This window comes from Diadema antillarum, unplaced genomic scaffold (genome assembly GCF_040938485.1).
Source record: "Diadema antillarum isolate AM-2024a unplaced genomic scaffold, OU_Dant_1.0 seq00000562_RagTag, whole genome shotgun sequence".
In the NCBI taxonomy this organism is placed as follows: domain Eukaryota; kingdom Metazoa; phylum Echinodermata; class Echinoidea; order Diadematoida; family Diadematidae; genus Diadema; species Diadema antillarum.
In genome coordinates this window covers 589030-610327 of record NW_027271501.1, presented here as the reverse complement: position 1 = coordinate 610327, position 21298 = coordinate 589030, and the positions used below count along the sequence as shown (strand labels likewise).

The 21298-nt window shown below is 39.8% G+C and overlaps 1 protein-coding gene across 1 annotated transcript in view; it reads left to right on the top strand.

The window, feature by feature from the left end:
* Positions 1-17462: 17462 nt before the first annotated feature.
* Positions 17463-21298, top strand: part of LOC139735048 (WD repeat and SOCS box-containing protein 1-like) — a 29863-nt gene continuing 26027 nt past the window's right edge. Inside the window, exon 1 of the mRNA XM_071645825.1 lies at positions 17463-17937. Coding sequence (XP_071501926.1) covers positions 17901-17937 — 37 coding nt within the window. The 5' untranslated portion in view covers positions 17463-17900. The remainder of the gene's footprint in view (positions 17938-21298) is intronic.

The window sequence follows — 21298 nt, the reverse complement described above, 5'->3', positions numbered from 1 at the left end:
CACTCAGGAAGCCAACTGATCAACGCTGAGCAATGAGCTTGCCTTTTATGCGTTCGGTCAGTAGAAAATGAATTGCACATAGAGATTACGTGAGAGGATGCAACGTATATGCAAGGAGGTACTTGCCTAGTACCTCCTTGGTATATGGTATATTGCACAGAACCGTCGCAATACTCTATTTACTAGTCTACTATCTAGACTTAAAATACAACGGATTCTTCTTCTTGTCCTGTTCTCACAACATGCGGAGTAAATGTAGGAATTTTTTTCATGTAATATAACATAGTAATCTCCAGGGTCTGCTAACAACCAAACAGGCTTGTGAACTGCAACGTCTGATGAAGTGTACATTTATGAATAATGAAGAAATTAGCCCACGCTTTATTTACCGTTTTTTTTTCTTTTTTCTTCCGTGCATGGGTGACCACTGATAGAGTTCACAAGCACTTTAATTGTTTAGAGACATTCTGGGAATTCTTGTATTTAGTCCAACAGTCACTTCCTCTACCTGTATCCCGTCATATTGCCTTCATGGTTGATAGCATGCTGCTAATAATTTGTAACCCCTTCACCGTCCACCCCCCCCCCCCACCGTCCCTCCCCTCCCCCTTACATCGCTGCATGATTTCAGTTCACGATGAAAATCATGAATGATGCTCTCTAATAAGTGCGAAAGATTGAAACAAACAAAATAGGCCTATTATGATAAAGCTTACTGGGCGAATAGGTGTATTCCATCTTCGATATCTGAAGAAAATCAGTTTCCTGTGTGTATCGAAGGCTCAGATGCTCCAGTCTTTTTTTCCCCGTTTGCAGGTGATTATATTATGTTATGATGTTATGTTACTTATGTTATGTTATGTTATGTTATGTTATGTTGTTACGTTACGTTACGTTATGTTATGTTATGTTATGTTATGTTATGTGATGTGATGTTATGTTATGTTATGTTATGTTGTGTTATGTTTTGTTATGTTATGTTATGTTATGTTATGTTATGTTATGTATCCCGAGCGACCGTCTGCAGTCTGATGACCATTACCAGCAAATAAGGACTAGGAATGTAGACTAAGTCTATCCAGGTAAATCGATTGGAAGCAGTGCTGTGAGTCAGTGATGTTTTATACTGAAATGACAAGGGGCGACATTACACAAAAGCGAATTCCACGTCACTTGCCGACTAATACAATAGTCTGTGCGCAACAGGCTAACAGGGAAACAGCTTGTTACTTACTGCTGATATATTATGGAGAAATGGTCATTCTGTTTAATTTAGTCACCCCCAGCGACCCTTTTCGGCTTTATTCTTTCATCGTAAGATTTTAACCCTGAAATTGCAACAGTATAATCACGATGCCCATATATAAATTCCCAGCTGATGTAAGACCGATAACAGCCGAAAATTACAACTCATTCAAGAAAAAACAATTTCTTATCCAAGCAGCACGCCACCTCCCGGTCCATAGATGCGTTCACACTTAATAATAGTTCGAATTCAAGTTTGAATTTACTTTCATACGCGTATTTCTACGTTCTCAATGATGAGATTATAAAATGATTGAGAGTAAACCAAGAATACAAAATATATACAACCATGTCTTTTGATTGAAGAAAAAAGAAGAAAAAAAACCCCTTTACACAAATATGGTCACATCATGTGAGGATGTCACAAGTATAACAGAACATATGATTGGGCCTACAAAAAAGCTATAACGCTTGTAAAACTGTATAGGTTCCCGAATTCATAGGCATGAAATTGTACGGAGAACGGATATGTTTATCTTGACTAATTAAAGTTACACCAGTACGAAGATCAATATAAAGAATGATCTAATGAACCCCATGAATATCGCTCAAACCAGACTGTTATACAGATCTCGCCATGTTTGAAAAAAGAATGCTATTATGTTTAATATAATTGATGGTACTATGAAATAACTTGGTGCTGCAGACAAAGACAAAAGACTGGGATTATAAAAAAGAGTGTATCCACTAGGTAATAGCTGTTTGAATTTGCGTTTGAATGTGAATAGGGATAAGGAAGAAGCAATATCTTGAGGGAGGTCATTCCAGTATGTGGGTCCAATAAACATAATTGTATTCTCTGCAAAAATAGTGAGAGTACGGGGAAGGTGATAGGCGTCACTCTGGCAATTGGCATAACAGTGAACAGAGCAATTTCTTTTTAACATGTGGATAAATACAGATGGTAATTCATTCGTTGTTAGTTTATACATGAAAATTCCGAGATTATATAGTAAAATACAAGCATGTAGGTCAGGAATTTTCAGAATTCTGTTTTGGCGAAAAAAAGCAATTGGTAAGCAAAATATCCGTCGTGGTTTATGATTTTTATGATATATTCTCTGATATATGAAAAGTAGGAATGTTTTGGTACAAACCAAAAGCTTCAACCACAGACTGTGGCTAGTGGGGAGAAGTCCCTAATGGCTACACAATGTACTGAAAATTGGTTGTTCTAAGTGGTTAGTAACTTACACCCTACGTCCTAGTTGCCTAACCTTCCTCGTAAACCTGTCTGGGTAAGTTTCCCTGTTGTCTGTACCACTGCTAAGTTTTCCCCATCATCAGCATCTTCCCGTACCTCTCACCACTATCAAGAAAATGTCAATATGTCAGTTGATATGGAAATCACTAGTGTCAAGCAGTGACCTGTGGAATAATCGTGGTCTGTAGCAACTTACGCCTCCGTTTCATTCTAATTTGAATCCTTTACTGAGTATTTTGAATACTGCGGCTAAGCCCCTCCCTCTATAGTATAGATACAGAGGTGACCAGGCATGCGCTTGATAGAAGAGTCGAATTCTCTCTTTCACCCTCTTCGGGCGAAGACTGGCGTTGGTCTCCCTTGCCATCCCTATTTAGGGAAAATACATGGCCGTTAGATGGGGAGTTCCTGATATATCCAATATCTATTAAATCTTATACACCTCACCTTAGCCTGGAATATTTCATTACGTGTTCTGCAATTTTTATCATTGATATATGACTTTGGAGCAAAATATTCAGTTGGAATAAATATAGCACACTGAACTGTGCCCCGTCTTATAAAGCCTTCAAATCAATCACAAGTCTCCAAATCAATCGCAACTTGCATTGCAGCTCACAAGAAACTTGTGATTGATTTCTATCACAAGTCTTTACAAGACAGGCCCCTGGATACTGTATATGAATCTGTATCTCCGTCTCTGCTGTCTATCTGTCGAGAATATAATTATCATCCATGTAGCACTGACATCAAATATACTAAGGTGTGACAATACTTTGCATGTTCAAGACTTTAGTTGAATACTGCAACACCACCAGCTGCAGTAATTCGACCTGTGCCCTGTTGTATAAAACCCTTACCGCTGGACTTACCGCTCCTTTCCAGCGGTAAGTCTTCAAATTAGTGGTAAATTTAATAATCCCTGATGCTGATTGGCTGTGACGCCTAATTTTGACGGTAGTTACCATTGAAATTCAATGGTAAGTTTTATGCAACGGGCCCCTGATGTGAGCAACATCAAGGAAACGGAATGTCGCCCTCTACAGCTCCGTCTCTTCTGTCTAGCAGTGCTGTCGAGAATGTAATTATCATCCATGTAACACCGACAATACTTATCATGTCGAGGGAACACTTCGTAAAACTGAAGTCGTACATTGTAAATTCTATATATGCTTTGTAATGCTGTCCTAATATGGCTTGATGTAAATCTTAGAAACGTCAAAACGAAATGCGATTAATCTTCGAGGTCCAACAAGGATTAGACAATTCGATCTGTAGCTTCAAAACAAGTAGAAATCATATTTTGATGAAGTTAAGAGATGGATGGACTTGGTCTGAATCTCAGTGACAGTAATATTCATGTCAGAATTTATTTTGATAGGCTCCAAACAACACTGTTGTCCAAAGTGAATCTGATACATCCGCAATCTTATTGTTGTATTCGATTCAATTCAAAGGTTTTATTTTCACTTCTTTCAACAGAATGTACAAAAAAAAATATAGATTCGACATGCGTTTGAAGGAATGATACATAGATAGCAAAGAATAACATTTGTCAATAGTCATTACAAAATTAGGCATTTTTCATACAGACATATACATTCTGCGAAAAAAAGTGGAGGTACCCATTCAAAAGACTATGCTTGTACAACGTGGGCACCTCACAGGAGGAAAAAAAGGTGGAAACTTAACTACAAGTGTGCGGGATGAAAAAAGAAGTGGCAAAGGGGAAAGGGAAGAAATAGAAATACAAGCAAAGAGACGAGACAACTAAAAACAAAAAGCCTAGATCAATCGATACATTCAAGATCAAACCAATAGAGACTATTAGCTATATTAGAAGTGTAGAGCGTTGAAAGCGGCGAGAAAGTGATATATACAATTGTATAGAATTGCTGATAGCAGAACATATTATCTGTTCTGTGAAGGCACGTGTAATGATATACAAGTTTGCAATAAGAAAAACAGGGGGTGCGACGTGGAATTCCGCGAAAGACGCGACCTAACATGCCTATGAAAAATCAGTAGCATCCTGGTGCTTACAAAACCTACTGATAACAACCCGATGCAAAATAAAACTCTTTCATTCAAAGACCATAATATTTAATATAATTACATGTATGTCCCAATCTGTCAAATTTCATTTGCTTAGCCTGGGTTCAATTTGAAAATATTGAACTACATCAGCTGCAGAAAAAAAAAATGATACATGCTCTTATTTTGTCCCGTCCGGATCTCAGCGATTCTCTGTTTCGCAACCTTCCACAAAAAGAAATCAGGTAACCGCAGAATTGTGCTTCCAGATAACTCACCTGACACGAAGAAAACAATACCGTGTATGTCCCCCCGCCCCCCCCCCCCCCCCCCAAAAAAAAAAAATAAAAAAAATAAAAATAAGAAAAATAAAAATGAATAAATAAATAAATGGGACCCTCCGCAATGATGACTTTAAGATAGTGAATCGATCCGAATACAATTTCAGGATAGGAAACTATATCTCATTGTCCACATCTTACAGAAAACCCCATTCGATTTGCCTCACATTGTGGTCAAAGAGAAACGAGAAATTTTGTATAAAGCATATCAGGAATTTCTTCCTTCCAAGTTCTGTCTATTGTGTTTACACATTAGTTTGCAGTTCCAAGAGCATGTAAGTGCTAAACTTGGAAGAATCAGACTCATGTTAAGATGTTAAGATCTCCCTTATTCGTGTCAAGACTTCAGTAAAATGAATACTATAATAGTGCAACACCACAGGCAGTAACTCGACTTGATGTAAGCAACATAAAGGAAACGAAATGTCGCCCTCTATAGCTGGACACAAGGAATGCTGTCTCACAACAAGGTGACACGACATTACATTTTGCTCATCCGTACGTATCAGGACAGCATTACCCCCTGCTGCAATAAGCCAGTTCGTGGTGTTCTACTTTGCGCATGAGCAGGAAAAGGACATTGGTGCCAACTGGCATGATGGTTTTCAAATTCACGGAGATAAACATCTGTCATAGAATGATTATTCCTGCAATCATTGTACATGATACTTCCCATTACATCTACCTGACTGCAAACCTGGTATTTGACAATACGAATATAAACACGTTTTAATGCATTCCATACAAAACAAGGAAATAGATCCTTCCCCCTAGGATTGTTTGACGAACCATTCTGGTCACCTGGGGACCGTTTCATGAAACTTTTTGTCAGTGATTTATACTAACAACTGTTAAAAGCTACTGAAATCCTTGCGTCTGATTGGCTGATAGCAAATTTGTCGGTGAAAACCTCCGACGAACTCGTTGATGAAACGCCCCCCTGGTCTCGCTATAGTAATCATTTCTTGTTTAACGCGAATTCCATAAGTCGTTACGCTGGGCAAACTTACCGGTATGCATTTATGTTGCTTTGAACAGGGGCGTCACCAGCTTTTTTTCAAGGGGGGTGCGTTTTGACCCTAATGTAACGAGATTTTTTGGGGGGACAGACATTTGGAATATAGGAAGCTCTCAATCCCTAGACTTTCACTGTTGTTGAGGGAAACCAAGCGGGGAAACGGCACCGGCGTAGCTAGGATTTCATCTTTTACAGTAAAAAAACTACCATTTGGAGCTATATTTTTTCGCTTTGGAAATAAAGGGGGGAGGGCGCACCGGGCGCAGCTGCCTGCAATTAATGGCAGCAACATCAGGAGAAAGGCATAACAATTAAATGCGAGCGAGCGGAGCGAGCGAGCTTGAATATTTTGACATTTTACAATAAAAAAAAAAACCTGCCGTTTGTTGGTATATTTTTTCGCTTTGGAAATAAAGGGAGGGGGCGCACCGGGCGGAACTGCAGGCATTTACTGGCAGCATTATCAGGTGAATTGCATAACGATTAAATGCGAGCGAGCTTGAAAATTTTACATTTTACAGTCAAAAAGCTGCCGTTCTTAGCCATATTTTTTCGCTTTGGAAATCAAGGGAGGGGGGCGCACCGGGCGGAACTGCTGGCAATTACTAGCAGCAACATCAGGTGAATTGCATAACGATTAAATGCGAGCGAGCAAAGAGAGCGAGCTTGAAAATTTTACATTTTACAGTCCCAAAACTGCCGTTCTTAGCCATATTTTTTCGCTTTGGAAATTAAGGGGGGGGGGGGAGCGCATGCCACGGAGCGCAACTGCTGGCAATTACTGGCACTGGCAGCAACATCAGGTGAATTGAATAACGATTCAATGCGAGCGAGCGAAGAGAGCGAGCTTGAAAATTTGGACATTTTACAGTAGAAAAACTGCCGTTTGTAGCTATATTTTTTCGCTTTGGAAATTAAGGGGGGGGGGGCGCACCGGGCGCAACTGCAGACAATTACTGGCAGTAACATCAGGGGAATTGCATAAAGATTAAATGCGAGCGAGCGAAGAGAGCGAGCTTGAAAATTTCACATTTTACAGTCCAAAAACTGCCGTTCTTAGCCATATTTTTTTCGCTTTGGAAATTAAGGGAGGGGGCGCACCGGGCGGAACTGCTGGCAATTACTGGCAGCAACATCAGGTGAATTGCATAACGATTAAATGCGAGCGAGCTTGAAAATTTTACATTTTACAGTCCAAAAACTGCCATTCTTAGCCATATTTTTTCGCTTTGGAAATTAAGGGGGGGGGTGGAGCGCATGCCACCGGGCGCACCTGCTGGCAATTACTGGCAGCAACATCAGGTGAATTGCATAACGATCCAATGCGAGCGAGCAAAGAGAGCGAGCTTAAAATTTTTGACATTTTACAGTAGAAAAACTGCCGTTTGTAGCTATATTTTTTCGCTTTGGAAATTAAGGGGGGGGGGGCCGCGCCGGGCGCAACTGCAGACAATTACTGGCAGTAACATCAGGGGAATTGCATAAAGATTAAATGCAAGCGAGCGAAGAGAGCGAGCTTGAAAATTTTATATCTTACAGTCCAAAAACTGCCGTTCTTAGCTATATTTTTTTCGCTTTGGAAATTAAGGGAGGGGGCGCACCGGGCGGAACTGCTGGCAATTACTGGCAGCAACATCAGGTGAATTGCATAACGATTAAATGCGAGCGAGCTTGAAAATTTTACATTTTACAGTCCAAAAACTGCCGTTCCTAGCCATATTTTTTCGCTTTGGAAATTAAGGGGGGGGGGGGTGGAGCGCATGCCACCGGGCGCAACTGCTGGCAATTACTGGCAGCAACATAAGGTGAATTGCATAACGAGTCAATGCGAGCGAGCGAAGAGAGCGAGCTTGAAAATTTTACATTTTACAGTCCCAAAACTGCCGTTCTTAGCCATATTTTTTCGCTTTGGAAATTAAGGGGGGGGGGGGGAGCGCATGCCACCGAGCGCAACTGCTGGCAATTACTGGCACTGGCAGCAACATCAGGTGAATTGAATAACGATTCAATGCGAGCGAGCGATGAGAGCGAGCTTGAAAATTTGGACATTTTACAGTAGAAAAACTGCCGTTTGTAGCTATATTTTTTCGCTTTGGAAATTAAGGGGGGGGGGGCGCACCGGGCGCAACTGCAGACAATTACTGGCAGTAACATCAGGGGAATTGCATAAAGATTAAATGCGAGCGAGTGAAGAGAGCGAGCTTGAAAATTTCACATTTTACAGTCCAAAAACTGCCGTTCTTAGCCATATTTTTTTCGCTTTGGAAATTAAGGGAGAGGGCGCACCGGGCGGAACTGCTGGCAATTACTGGCAGCAACATCAGGTGAATTGCATAACGATTAAATGCGAGCGAGCTTGAAAATTTTACATTTTACAGTCCAAAAACTGCCATTCTTAGCCATATTTTTTCGCTTTGGAAATTAAGGGGGGGGGGGGGGGTGGAGCGCATGCCACCGGGCGCAACTGCTGGCAATTACTGGCAGCAACATCAGGTGAATTGCATAACGATCCAATGCGAGCGAGCAAAGAGAGCGAGCTTAAAATTTTTGACATTTTACAGTAGAAAAACTGCCGTTTGTAGCTATATTTTTTCGCTTTGGAAATTAAGGGGGGGGGGGCCGCGCCGGGCGCAACTGCAGACAATTACTGGCAGTAACATCAGGGGAATTGCATAAAGATTAAATGCGAGCGAGCGAAGAGAGCGAGCTTGAAAATTTTATATCTTACAGTCCAAAAACTGCAATTCTTAGCCATATTTTTTTCGCTTTGGAAATTAAGGGAGGGGGCGCACCGGGCGGAACTGCTGGCAATTACTGGCAGCAACATCAGGTGAATTGCATAACGATTAAATGCGAGCGAGCTTGAAAATTTTACATTTTACAGTCCAAAAACTGCCGTTCCTAGCCATATTTTTTCGCTTTGGAAATTAAGGGGGGGGGGGGGTGGAGCGCATGCCACCGGGCGCAACTGCTGGCAATTACTGGCAGCAACATAAGGTGAATTGCATAACGAGTCAGTGCGAGCGAGCGAAGAGAGCGAGCTTGAAAATTTTGACATTTTACAGTAGAAAAACTGCCGTTTGTAGCTATATTTTTTCGCTTTGGAAATTAAGGGGGGGGGGGCGCACCGGGCGCAACTGGACGATTACTGGCAGTAACATCAGGGGAATTGCATAAAGATTAAATGCGAGCGAGCTTGAAAATTTTGACATTTTACAGTCCCAAAACTGCCGTTTGATGCTATATCTTTTTTTGCTTTCGAAATTGAGGGGGCGCACCGGACGCAACTGCTGGCAATTACTGGCAGCAATATTAGGAGAATTTAAATGCGAGCGAGCGGAGCGAGCGAGCTTGAAAATTGTGACATTTTACAGTCCCAAAACTGCCGTTTGTAGCTATATTTTTTGCAGTAAGGGGGGGGGGGCACCGGGTGGAACTGCCGGCAATTACTGGCAGCAACTTCAGGAGAATGGCATTACGACTAAATGCCAGCGAGCAAGCTTGAAAATTTTGACATTTTACAGTCAAAAAACTGCCGTTTGTATAGCTATACTTTTTCGCTTTGGAAATTAAGAGGGGGCGGAGACGGCCGGTGCGCCCCTCCCCCTGGATCCGCCACTGGTAATCAAGGGTGTCGGTTTATGTTCATGACTGGGGGAGGTATGACCAGCGAGGTGGCGTCGAAGTGACCAAGTATGGGAAGGATGTCCAAAATCTACGTATATAGTCAACACTGTATAGAATACACTTGCACTAGTAGATAATTATGTATAAAATCAGTGCTGCCAGAACCAGGGGTGCGAATTTTGAATATGAGTAAAGTGCCTAACCAACTAAGAAAATAGAAAGGTCATTTGTACCAACGTGCACATGAGCTAATTACGAACTGGCTTATTGTTCCGGTCTTATTTCTCCAAGGACTTATAGAATTAGGGTCGATAGGGATGTGATAGGATATTAGGTTTAGTTTGATGTTAGGATTAGGATTAGTGTTATGTTTATGGGTATAATTTATGTTTACCTAAGCGTGCAGGTATTTCATGGGAGCAATATTGTCGCAGGAGCAATAGTGTCATGGAACCCTCACACACAGAACTGCCGAGTTCTGTGAGAGTGACAAGGCCTACATAATTCCATCGCTGGATGAGAAGACTACACCGCTTTGTGATGTCTTGTATGTACGACAATACGAAGAAAATATAAAAGGAATTCAACAGGTTTTCAAATTTCTAACAAAATGAAAGAGCACTTGACTTTCCCTTTTTAGAAAGCAAGGGGAACATAATATTTTTACCATAGATATACACAGACACATACACACACACGCACGCACACACACACACACACACACACACACACCCACCAAGGAGGTGCTAGTGTAGGCCTATACATGTGCCACCTTTAGACCATGTGATGACATGGAAAAAATAGGCTCAGTTTGTGTGTGTGTGTGTGTGTGTGTGTGTGTGTGTGTAAGCTTACCAAGCCTTGTCATAGGCCCTGTATCTACTATACTGCTTGCTAGTTTCGTCTTTGCTAGATAATTACTTTATCTAGATTTATCAACCCCTAAACGATATGACGTACTTGCTATAGGGATTATGTTTAATTTGGTCCTAATAATGTGCTGTATTTGGTGACCACATCATTTTATTGTAGTATGTATATCGATTATAACGTGTGGGACCCTCAATCTATACGCAGGCTTTGCTTTTTAGTGGCTCCCCCACATCCTCCAAATTTTCTAATATCCAAATACCAATGTTTTACTTCTTTACACTAATATGTCATCGAAAGTACAATGTACCCTGCTTTTTGATTGACATTTTGACTTGTTGACATTTCTCTGCTTTTATTCACATTAGGAATGTGCTTTCCATTGTGTTGGAGATAGAGGGAAAAAATAAACTGGAACTTGAATAGGTGAAGCAGTGCAAGTAACAGTGGCACGTACCGTATGTCGGCAGGAACGCCTTGGCGACACATGTTACACAATATGCACACGTTGTCATGACTTATTTCCCATACCACAGTAGAAATCATGCACATGTTGTTCTGTAGCGGGGCCCAAGATTGATCCCAAACATGTGCGACCGAATCACGTGTCCAGAATACCTGTCATTTACCATGAGTACGATGAGGTACAATACCCAACTTATACACCAGTGTAATACAATATATATATATATATATATATATATATATTTTTTTTTTTTTGGGGGGGGGGGTGTCAAGTCAAGTTTTTACATGTAATTATGAATGATTTCCTTGTTTGCAGAACTTCCCATAAAGCATGCGACAAATCATAGTGTGTGACCATCACCTTGATTAGGGATTAATGATTTACTAATCCGACTGACTACACAAGTTTCATTTCCGGTTCGATATATTTATTTTTTAAAAACTTGTACAAATGAATTACATTTTATGACAAATAGAAAAAAAAACAAGGCCTCGTCCGAACGTATATAGGTAATATAGCGTAAGGAATGCCTTGTAAAAGAAATTGGGTGATAATTCTTTATCTGCGATGGGTCCTCTTCTTCGTTAATTGCTGACCAGTAAAGCCAGTAACCTTGTCTATTCGTCGTGAGTCTACATTGTCCCGATAAAGGAGATAATTTTAGAACATGAGACAATGGGTCATGATAAGTAATGAATTATCTGCTTTCATACAAGATTTACGCTTAACCCTTCATAAATTGATTTGCTTAGTTTGAGTTCCTTATATGATTCATTTAATGGTTTCATGACAACTGGTAGGGGTAAGAAATAAGGAACTTTTGAATGATATGGGTAAATTCTTAGTAATATTGTCATTGCCTGCCATCTGTGATGGAGGACTCAACACAACAAAGAACGTGCTGAATTCTTGTACATCATTATTGTGAAAATTTACTGTCTAGTATTTAGGATTTTTCTATGAAATTGAATATTATTCACAGTATGTCAAAGAACGTTTACATTGAATATCTTGAAAATCTAATTTTGAAAATTTTGAAAATTTTGAAATTTTGAAATTTGAAAATAAAATTTTGATTCATAATATTATTTATAGTATGCCTAAGAGCGTTTTGTATTATTCTTTGAATATATTGAAAATCTAATTTTAAAAAAGTTGAAATTTTGAATATTATTAACAGTATGCCTAAGAGCGTTTTGTATTATTCTTTTGAATATCTTGAAAATCTAATTTTCAAAATTTTGACATTTTGAAATTTTGAAAATTGTGAAAAATTGAATTTTATTCACAGTATGCCAGAGAGCGTTTATTTTGTTCTTTTTCATTCTTGTTCCCGAGAGTGATAGGAATAATTTTTGAGAGAGACGTAATGTAGTCCGTTTGTTTCTTGTGTCATATTGGGAAGCTGATATGATTTCATTGTACGTACTTATAAAGCGGATTTGTGTGGTGTATCATCCGGGAGTGTTTATTGATTGTATTAGATTTAGTTGTCCAGAGTTTTCTACTAATGATGCTTGTCTTTGTTGGAGTATTATTTTTTGATGGACTAACCTAAACATATTAAAAGCCCTGTTGGCAGTTGACTCATGACATTCTACCCCGGATTCGACCAGTCTCTATAAATTGCACATCACTTTTTTTTTCTTTTAAAGGAAACATGAAAAAGCACATTATATCAAATTCTATCAAATTATATCAAACTATTGTAACTAAAAACAAAACAGATTAATTTCAATGTTTTGATACCTCCCCCTCCCGCCCTATTCTCCATGTATACATCAAATTATTAAATAAATATATTTAAGTTCTGTTACCTTAAAAGGCCCCTAGTACCGCGCGCCTGCTGGGCTCATTCACTTGCAACCAGGGAGGTGATCACCTCCCTGCTTGCAACAGCATTCACCTCATTCCCTGTACATTATAGTGTCTATGCAATTTTTGTTGTCGCAGTGCAAGATGCCAGAATAACTCAGTTTTTTTTTCTTTTGCTTTCGATAAGTAAACATGATGTTTGTTTTGCACATTTTCTTTTTTCTTCTCTTTCAAGGCTGTCGTATATCTTCAAACTATTTCTTTTGTTTGTTTGCTGCAATATAGCCCTCCCTTGGAATACGTGTGACCCTGCACAACAGTTCCATGTCATGCTTGAAACCACATAATGTGAAAATTGATGCGGAGAAGCGTATAACCTTCGACTCAGCGGAGCATTTAAGTCAAATAAATCAAGAGACGTAATTTTGCTAGGCAAACTGAAAACAGAAAGAGGAAAGAATAATAATGATGATAAAAACAACGACTTGGGTGCTACACGCAGCTTTGGCTGTCTAAGATTTAAATGCTATTACATCCCTGTATAGTGCCCCTCGGTGTTTAAAGGGGGTGGCGAGTAACTGATCAATGGGAATCAGTGGGAATGCTTGGGGATGATTGTTCCAATCCTTGATCCATTGTTGTGTGAAAATTATTTGCTTCAGAATGGTCTCACATCCAAGTAATGTGCCACGTTAGCATACCTGTACAGTGACGGGGCGATCGTTAACTAACCGTCACTTTTTACTTCAATTTTCAGTTTGATTAAAAGATTTAATTCCCTTCGTCAAAAACCGTAACAAAATACGAAGTATCATTACACAATCATTATCTTATCATTTGCTAGAAAATATATTATAAAAGTATTATGGAGAATAATAAATCATACACACAATTTCATTGAATAGCCCCCCCCCCCCCAAAAAAAAAAAAAAAAAAAAAAAAAAATCAACGTACACTATACTACTTGGAAGAAAAAAAAAGGTATTAATGGAAAAGCTCATGACTTTGGTTTTGGATTGCTTTGATTTATTTCCGCATTCATTATTATATCAAATAAAAATTCAATATAAATTTCGAAGTGACAAAGACAAATAACAAGTGTAATGATTTACAAATGATAACATGACATCACACAAATAGATAAACATAGTTATTGTGCAATAAACACACAGAACATGCAAATCAGATCCAATTTGGGTTTTGTTGAGATAGAAGAGAAAAAACAACAACATTCCGACCAATAAATAGCTCATCACGGGGAGAAGCATATCTTTATCAACTCATTCTTAAGCAGAAATAAATTAAATCAAATCAAATCAAAATTTTCACCTCCCGACAATACATCAGCAATTCATCAGAGAGGGCGTCTTTTTCCCTCCATTTTTCGAAGTTTATCGTCTTTATCACTTCAGTTCTCATGACAACGTATTATTACTACATCAAGGTTCCATTTTATACTCTATTATACTCAGTTAATTTTTGTTTTGATAACCTTATTCTCTGTTCCCGAGGAAAGTGAAATGTCTGTTCTTTTCGAAAAAAAAATGAATTTGAAATGAAATGAAAGGAATTGAATTGAATTGAATTGAATTGAATTGAACTGATTTTGATTGAACTGAATAATATAGACCACGTCGAGTTATCCTGTGTCTGTAGTATATAGACCAGGGAGGGTTCCCACGTCCCTATATAGACGTACATGACCGTGTTACGTAATATTGCACAACTTGCATTTTTACAAAGGGCAAATATATAGTAATAAACTTTCCTCGCTTCTCTTACACAGGGTATCTCCACTTTCGGTGTAATTCCTAGGTGTAATCACCATCTTATGCAAACGACATCTATTTCTATGCTCTACTCTCTCTAAAAAAAAAAAGGTCGAGTGAAAATATTCACTCTTGAAGGAGTGAATACAAAAAAAGAGTGAATCTTCGAGTGATCCCTGAGGTCTCTCGGAAATGAGTGAAAATGAACATTTTCACTCAAAAGTCACTCTTTTTTGCATTCACCCTTTCAAGAGTGAATATTTTCACTCGATTTTTTTTTTTCAGAGAGTATGTTTCGTTTACCCCGTAAAGAGACTTATGTTGGGTTGTTTTCCGATGCTGCTTTTTTTTTCTTTAAAGTTCACGTGTTCCGATTATAAAGTCTTTGGTGACTTGTCGGAAAAGAACTAACAGCCGACTAACTTGATAGGAGATTAGAGCGTCGCACCGTTATATGCAGCGACCCTCGCGAAAGCCTTAGGAACTATTGACAAAATCCCAGTCAGCTATTCAAAGACTTCTTTGATTGACAATGGTCAAGACAAAGTATAGACGGCCCATTTAAAGGACCGTTATATTACTATAACAGTACAACCTACAACTCAAAGTGTTTGGTTTTAGAAATCTCTTCGTGAACAAAGATGTACAATAATTGCAGCAGGTATTGATCTAACCAAGGGCTATAAAGGAGGTGGGTCCACGCCCCACGGTCCCACCTCCCTGCATGATCTAACCAATCAGAAGACGCTGCTGAAGCGCTCAAAGAAGAAAAGCCCGAATGAAAAGAATGTGACGTCATAAGCTCCCACGATTGCCTATCTTCACCTACAGTAGTCTAAATTGTAAGCCTGCATTGCTTTTCCTTGGGAGTATACATGCGTCAAGCAATGATGGCGCGAATCTGTCTTGTCTCAGGCTATGCAGGGTACATCGGGGAGGAATCAACCTGGATTGTTTTCAGTATCCGCCATCATATTATTTTGATGAAGAGTATAGGGTCGCGCTACATCACATAAAAAACAGAAATGACCAGAAGCTAGACTGATCTCCTTACCTTCTCGTGTGCAATGTTTGTCCAAGGAGTTTGTCCAAGAAGGCGAGCATGGTACTAAGTACCTCCTTGGTTTGTCTACATTATCTTTATATGCAATGCCTGGTTCACGATAATTCGGTCATGGGAAGTACCGCATTCACATTGTCCTGAAATGTTCTGGTGACCAAATGAACCAAGCGATAAGGCCTTATACCTGGTGTCCAAACAACTATGGATAAAAATTGCATGGTGGCGTGAGGCTGTTTATCATTAAGTCAGAATTTTTATAGGCGTGCCATGAACACATAATTTAGATGAGCAAAGGTGTAACTGAAATTTATGTGCAGAACAATTTGAAGAAAGTAAAAAAGAATTTAAAATGCAACATATTTTCACTTTTCTCGCATGTGAAAGAGCAGTTGACGTGCCAGGCTCTTTCAGAAGACAGCCTGAATAATATTTCGCTGATATCCATAATACAGGGCCTATTTCAGTGACAAGTCGTATGAATGATGAAAGAAGAAAGTTTGTGAACTTCTCTAATAGTAATATCGACCTACGCATATGACATCATAAATTGTAGTAGTCTTCTCATCCAGCAGTCACTTCACAGAAACTTCAAAAATTCATAACTTTTGAACTGATTGTCTAATTTCCCTCAAACTTTCGCTTTAGAGAGACATTGTTCTCTGGATATTGCTGCACTCACGCAATCCACAGACATAAACTTATGAACTTAATTGTCCTTTAACATCCACGAGTTCTTTTGCCAAAACTATTCCTAGGAGGTGCGAGTCCATTTAGAATCTAGTCTTCTGTTGCCTGCAGACTTCATAGGACCCTGCTTTGCTGGTTGAGGTCCCCTATGGCAGTGGCGGATCCAGAGGGGGCGCAACCGGCGCACGCCCCCCTTTATTTGTCATTAAAAACAAAAGAAAAGGAAAATGAAATGAAACCCGGAAGTGGCATCAGAAATATTAGTTGCCCCCCCTCCATTTTACAGAATTCCTGGATCCGCCCCTGCCTGTAAAAGTTTTATCAATGACAAGTCGCTGGAGTATAAGGGAAGAAATACAATGACTGCTGCATGATTTCAGCGTCTCCCTGTATTAGAAAAAGAATCATTGATCATATAGTGAAACTTGCTGGCCAGCGAAGAATGCCGTCTATAGATATTATGCTGTAGGCCTAAATTCAGTTCAGTAATAATGTAAATTGGTGAAATGGATAGAAATGAAATGGACAGTATTTTCTTTGTGCTATGTCAATCATCATGTCTCAGTCTGTGGTCATTATAAATTCACTACCTTCAAAAAAGTAGGCCCTAATTGAGGGTTCGGATACATACAAAATGAAAACAATCAGTAATGCAAATAGTTTTTGTGGTTATGAAACTGCTTTCAAGAGAGCAGAGGTATAATTATATCCTGCAATCTTTGTGCTCTCTTGCATGTAGTTCCACGGGCTTTCATTGATTTGCCGTTATCATGTAATCTCTGAAAGACGTTGGGATAAAATTGTTGATTGTCGGTTATTTCTAGCCGTTCTTTTAATGAATTCACTGTTCTATAAAACACGAACAGTCGTTTTCTCAGAAAAATTAAATTAGGATTACATACTTACAAGAAGTGAGACAAACTAGTGTGCGTGCGCATGCGCACTCCGTATTTTGCTGTGTGTTCGTATTTGTGTTGTCGTTTGATGACGATCAAAATTGGCACACACACCGCGCACGCAGCATCCAGCGTGTACTGGCACTACACAATCAGGGATGTGAGTTCCAGCGTACTGTTTACATTCAATTCTGGCTTATCCGGTTCGTACCCGTACCCCACGTAATAAGCGAGTGATCCATGCATCGCATATCGCACCACGGTGCACCACCACCGCGCGCCGACTCAGAAACAAATCACACGAAGCTAGCTAGTAGCTAGGGTAAAAGTAGCGTAGCGCTGTATCTGAGATCCGCGCAACAAAAACGAACGAGTACTATGACCATCAAGCTGTGAGAGATCTTTCGTGGTGGAAAAAAACCCCTCCAACACATCTATTTAGAATCTAGTCGTCATTCTGTTCAGTCAGAATTCTACTGTAAGCGTAAGGGCGGTGATTCAAGAACGCTTTACTGGAATAAATCAACCTTTCCAGCTTATTTCAAGTGAGAGTTTATCATCTGCTCGCATACCAAAAAGGCATAGCTTCACGGCGGGTGCCGTAGTGAGTGAGGTGCCTACAACCTACGACGTGCTTCGTGCATGGTGGACGTGCGTGGTGGTCGACCGTCACCAGGCAGAGGCGCAGGCAGGGCTGGCCGAACCGTGTGAACTTTGCCCGGCTTGGAATTGTGTCTAAGAAACTCTTCTTTGTGCTGGTTCTACCAGTATTCGAACCGTTTTTAGTGTCTCTTGGATATCTGGAATGGGTAGCTTCCAGAACGCTACCATCGAAAGCATTGGTAAGCCGGCTGTGACGGAAATTTTCCCCAACATGTCGAGTGTTTATTCTGTTCAGACTGTAAATTTAAATTTACTATGATGATCTGTGTAGACACACTTTTACTGTTTATTTAAAATTTTGATAGTGGGAGTTGTACATTCATGTAGGAACTCTTGCCACAAAAGCTCTCAGAAGAATCCTTTTTGAGTGAATGAAGTATTAAGTAACATGAATGCTAATTTCAAGGGAAATTTGTTGGCTGTTGCATTGTCTTGAGAATCCAGTGCAGTACCACTCTCCCTCAGTAAAGTGTTTGTTAAACGTGTTTATCCCTCAACTTTGATCCAAATGAAATGTTGTGTCCCTACAACGTACAAGTACAAGATTCAGCATGGGTTAATTGGAAGATTGGTAGCCTAGCATTTTCCCCCCTTTGCCTTCTGTCGAGGTACATGCATAAATTTCACATTGACAACATGCCTTATTAGTTATGACATTCTACATTCGTATGTGTAATCTGCCTCATCATGGGGACTCGTCAACGTCAGAAGGTCCAAAGGTTGTCAGCTAATTAAACTAAGTAAAGTGTAGACTTTGTGTCTGCATGGAGGTGATCAATGAGGGGCTACAGTACAAATGTATGTCTGTAAACGTATGCAGTGTACTGTAGGAATGTTTGGACTAGGAAGCCATTTTCTTTTCACTTGCCTTTATCACTGATCAGTGATTTCTTTTTTTTTTAATCCAGTTTTTTACTCAACTATTTAGATTCTTATCTTCTTTTTTTACTGCTCTTGTTTGAAATGACTTTCTCCATTATATCTTGATATTCTTCCTAGTGTGTATAGTAATGTCAGTACCTATGGTACTGTGAAATGTAAGTCATACTCTGTATCGTTATGTACAGTTGTAAGAATAAAAACTGGAGACTTACTGTGTACAGTTGTACAGTGTACGTACAACCGTACTTTCCAAAACAAGGTTATACAAACGTTGTAGTGTGCTGTAATCCATCATTGTAAAGAAGGTTAATGTTCACTTCAAATGAGGTATTTTAAGGGCTAAGGCCTGCGCCTGTGCTCTAAAGGCATAAAGCAAATGGGCAGATCGTGTAAGGATCTTCTAGCACAGATTCACCACAACATTTCTGTAATGAGCTCACTGCCATGATGCAGGAATCTTGTACAAACATTTCTGTCTCAGTCCTTAACTTACCATTACTTCCATCAAAAACTAGCATAAGAAGCTTACTTGCATCCCAATAATTTGATAGGTAAACTACCTGTAGCTGTGATTAATATAATGTGCATTTTTTTTTTTTTTTTTGGGGGGGGGGGTCTCTTTCAAAACTCTTATTACCATCCAATGATGACATCATACATTGTAGGACATGAAAAAAAATATATGTGTGGAGTCAAAAGGTGACTGGAGTTTAAATACAGGACAGCGGGATTGCTCAGCTGTTCCCCAAAGCCATTAATGTAGGGATGGAGTTGGAAGCTTTCTTTACTGTCGAGAGCTCTCAAATGTGTATATCTGTATACGCTGTACAAATTAATTAGGCCTTCATACTGGAGATGTCTCCCTCAGAGGAGAAAAGATGTGAAGGAAAGAACTTGAAAGGATTGAACCCAGAGGCAGTAAACTTTGAGTGACAGAATCAGGCATTATTTTGGAACTTTGGGATTTTGAATGTTGACAAGGTCCCTTTCAGATGGTATTCCACTATTGGTTAAAATAACCCATACTTACGGTAGGTCGATGGAGCTGAATGTTGTTTGTTTTCACTGACACATTTTGCCATGCCTGTAATCATTGGTCAACAAAGCGTTGTGAAAACAGGTAGGCCTAAGTCTATCACATGTAAAAACATGAGTCCCTCCCTGGCAAGCATTGTGTCCATGTTTCTGCCTTCACAGCAAGGGCAGTCAGCCTTGCTACCAGTTAGCCTGTGCAAATTATGTGCTTTTCTTGTTTTGTTTTGTTTTGTTGCATTTGTTTTGTTTTGTTGCATTTTGCATTCATCTTCCCAGATTAGTGTCTTTTGACAGTTTATTGAGCTGTCAAGGGGGGGGGGGGGGGGGGGTCACTTTCATTCCAAAGGTTTGTCAGTACAGTTGAACCTCTCGTATCCGGACAAGTCGGGACCGGGGCTCATCCGGATAAGGGATTTGGCCGAATATGGGAGACTCAATGCTTTATGTACATACTACATACATGTACACATGTACTGATGTAGCCCATTACCACATGTAGCAATGTGTAGGCCTATACTGCAACCTTTTCAGTGTTACATTTGGGGATGTTTGGGGATGTTAAAATGTCTGAAGGTAAGCAATTTGGAAGGAAATTTGATGTAATGTATGTTAATCATGTTGGAAGTAATATGTAATTCATGTGTGTTTGTGTAGGAGTTCTCAAGGAGTTGGGAATCCCCCTTTCCTCCCGTAATTATTTTTTTAAAAATCACCCCGAGATTGCATCCGTTTAATAGAGAGATCCGGATAAAGGGAGGCCGGATATTAAAGAGAGGTTCAACTGTATTTTGGTTTGAACAAGAACTTTTGAAGATAGACATCAGACTTCAAAAATCAAGTGTATCCATCCTGGAAAATGTCCCTGCAGGGAAAGAGTAGGCTTAATTGTCATCGGAAGGATTTTCCGTGGAGTAACGCTACAAGAAAGCATACGTAACTCCAACAATGCACAATGTATTCTGACAATTCTTGTACATCATGTACACCAGTGGTGTGTGATATGTTGGGACAGGGAGGTGGTTAGGATAAGGATAACCTCAAGATTTCCAAGGTACGTATACATGCTTTGTAGTATCAATTTGTGCATTGTGTCATTCACATCGATTATTTTGAGCATAGATTTGAACAGTGGTAACTAAGAATGTCAGAGCAAAGTGAAGGGTAGAATACACAAATACATTAGTACCACTGTACAACCACAAAATTGAGGAATGAATACCACAGGAACCTATTGTGTTTACATGATGCCATGCTGCGTGTAGTATTGCACGTTCACTTTGCGTGTGCTTGTGTGTGAGCAGACAGTGAGTAGTGCAGTCGTGCACTGGAGCATGATGTTAGCATGGCACCCTCACTGTGGCTTCACACACTCCCAAGCTGTGAATGGGAGAATCCTGCTTGCTGATTGGTCCATTTGGAGGGGAGTGGTGAAGGTCTGTCCTTGATCCCTTCTGGTTCCCAAGTGTTCCCTTACTATGCTCACCTTCTAACTAATATTTTGAGGATACATCTCTGAGAAGAAAGGTGGCCTCCCTGCAGTTTGCAGGTCTACCAGGATGCTTGCTTGCAGGGAGGTGGGATTATCCCAAGGAGGTATGAGGCTCTCTCATACCTCCTTGGATT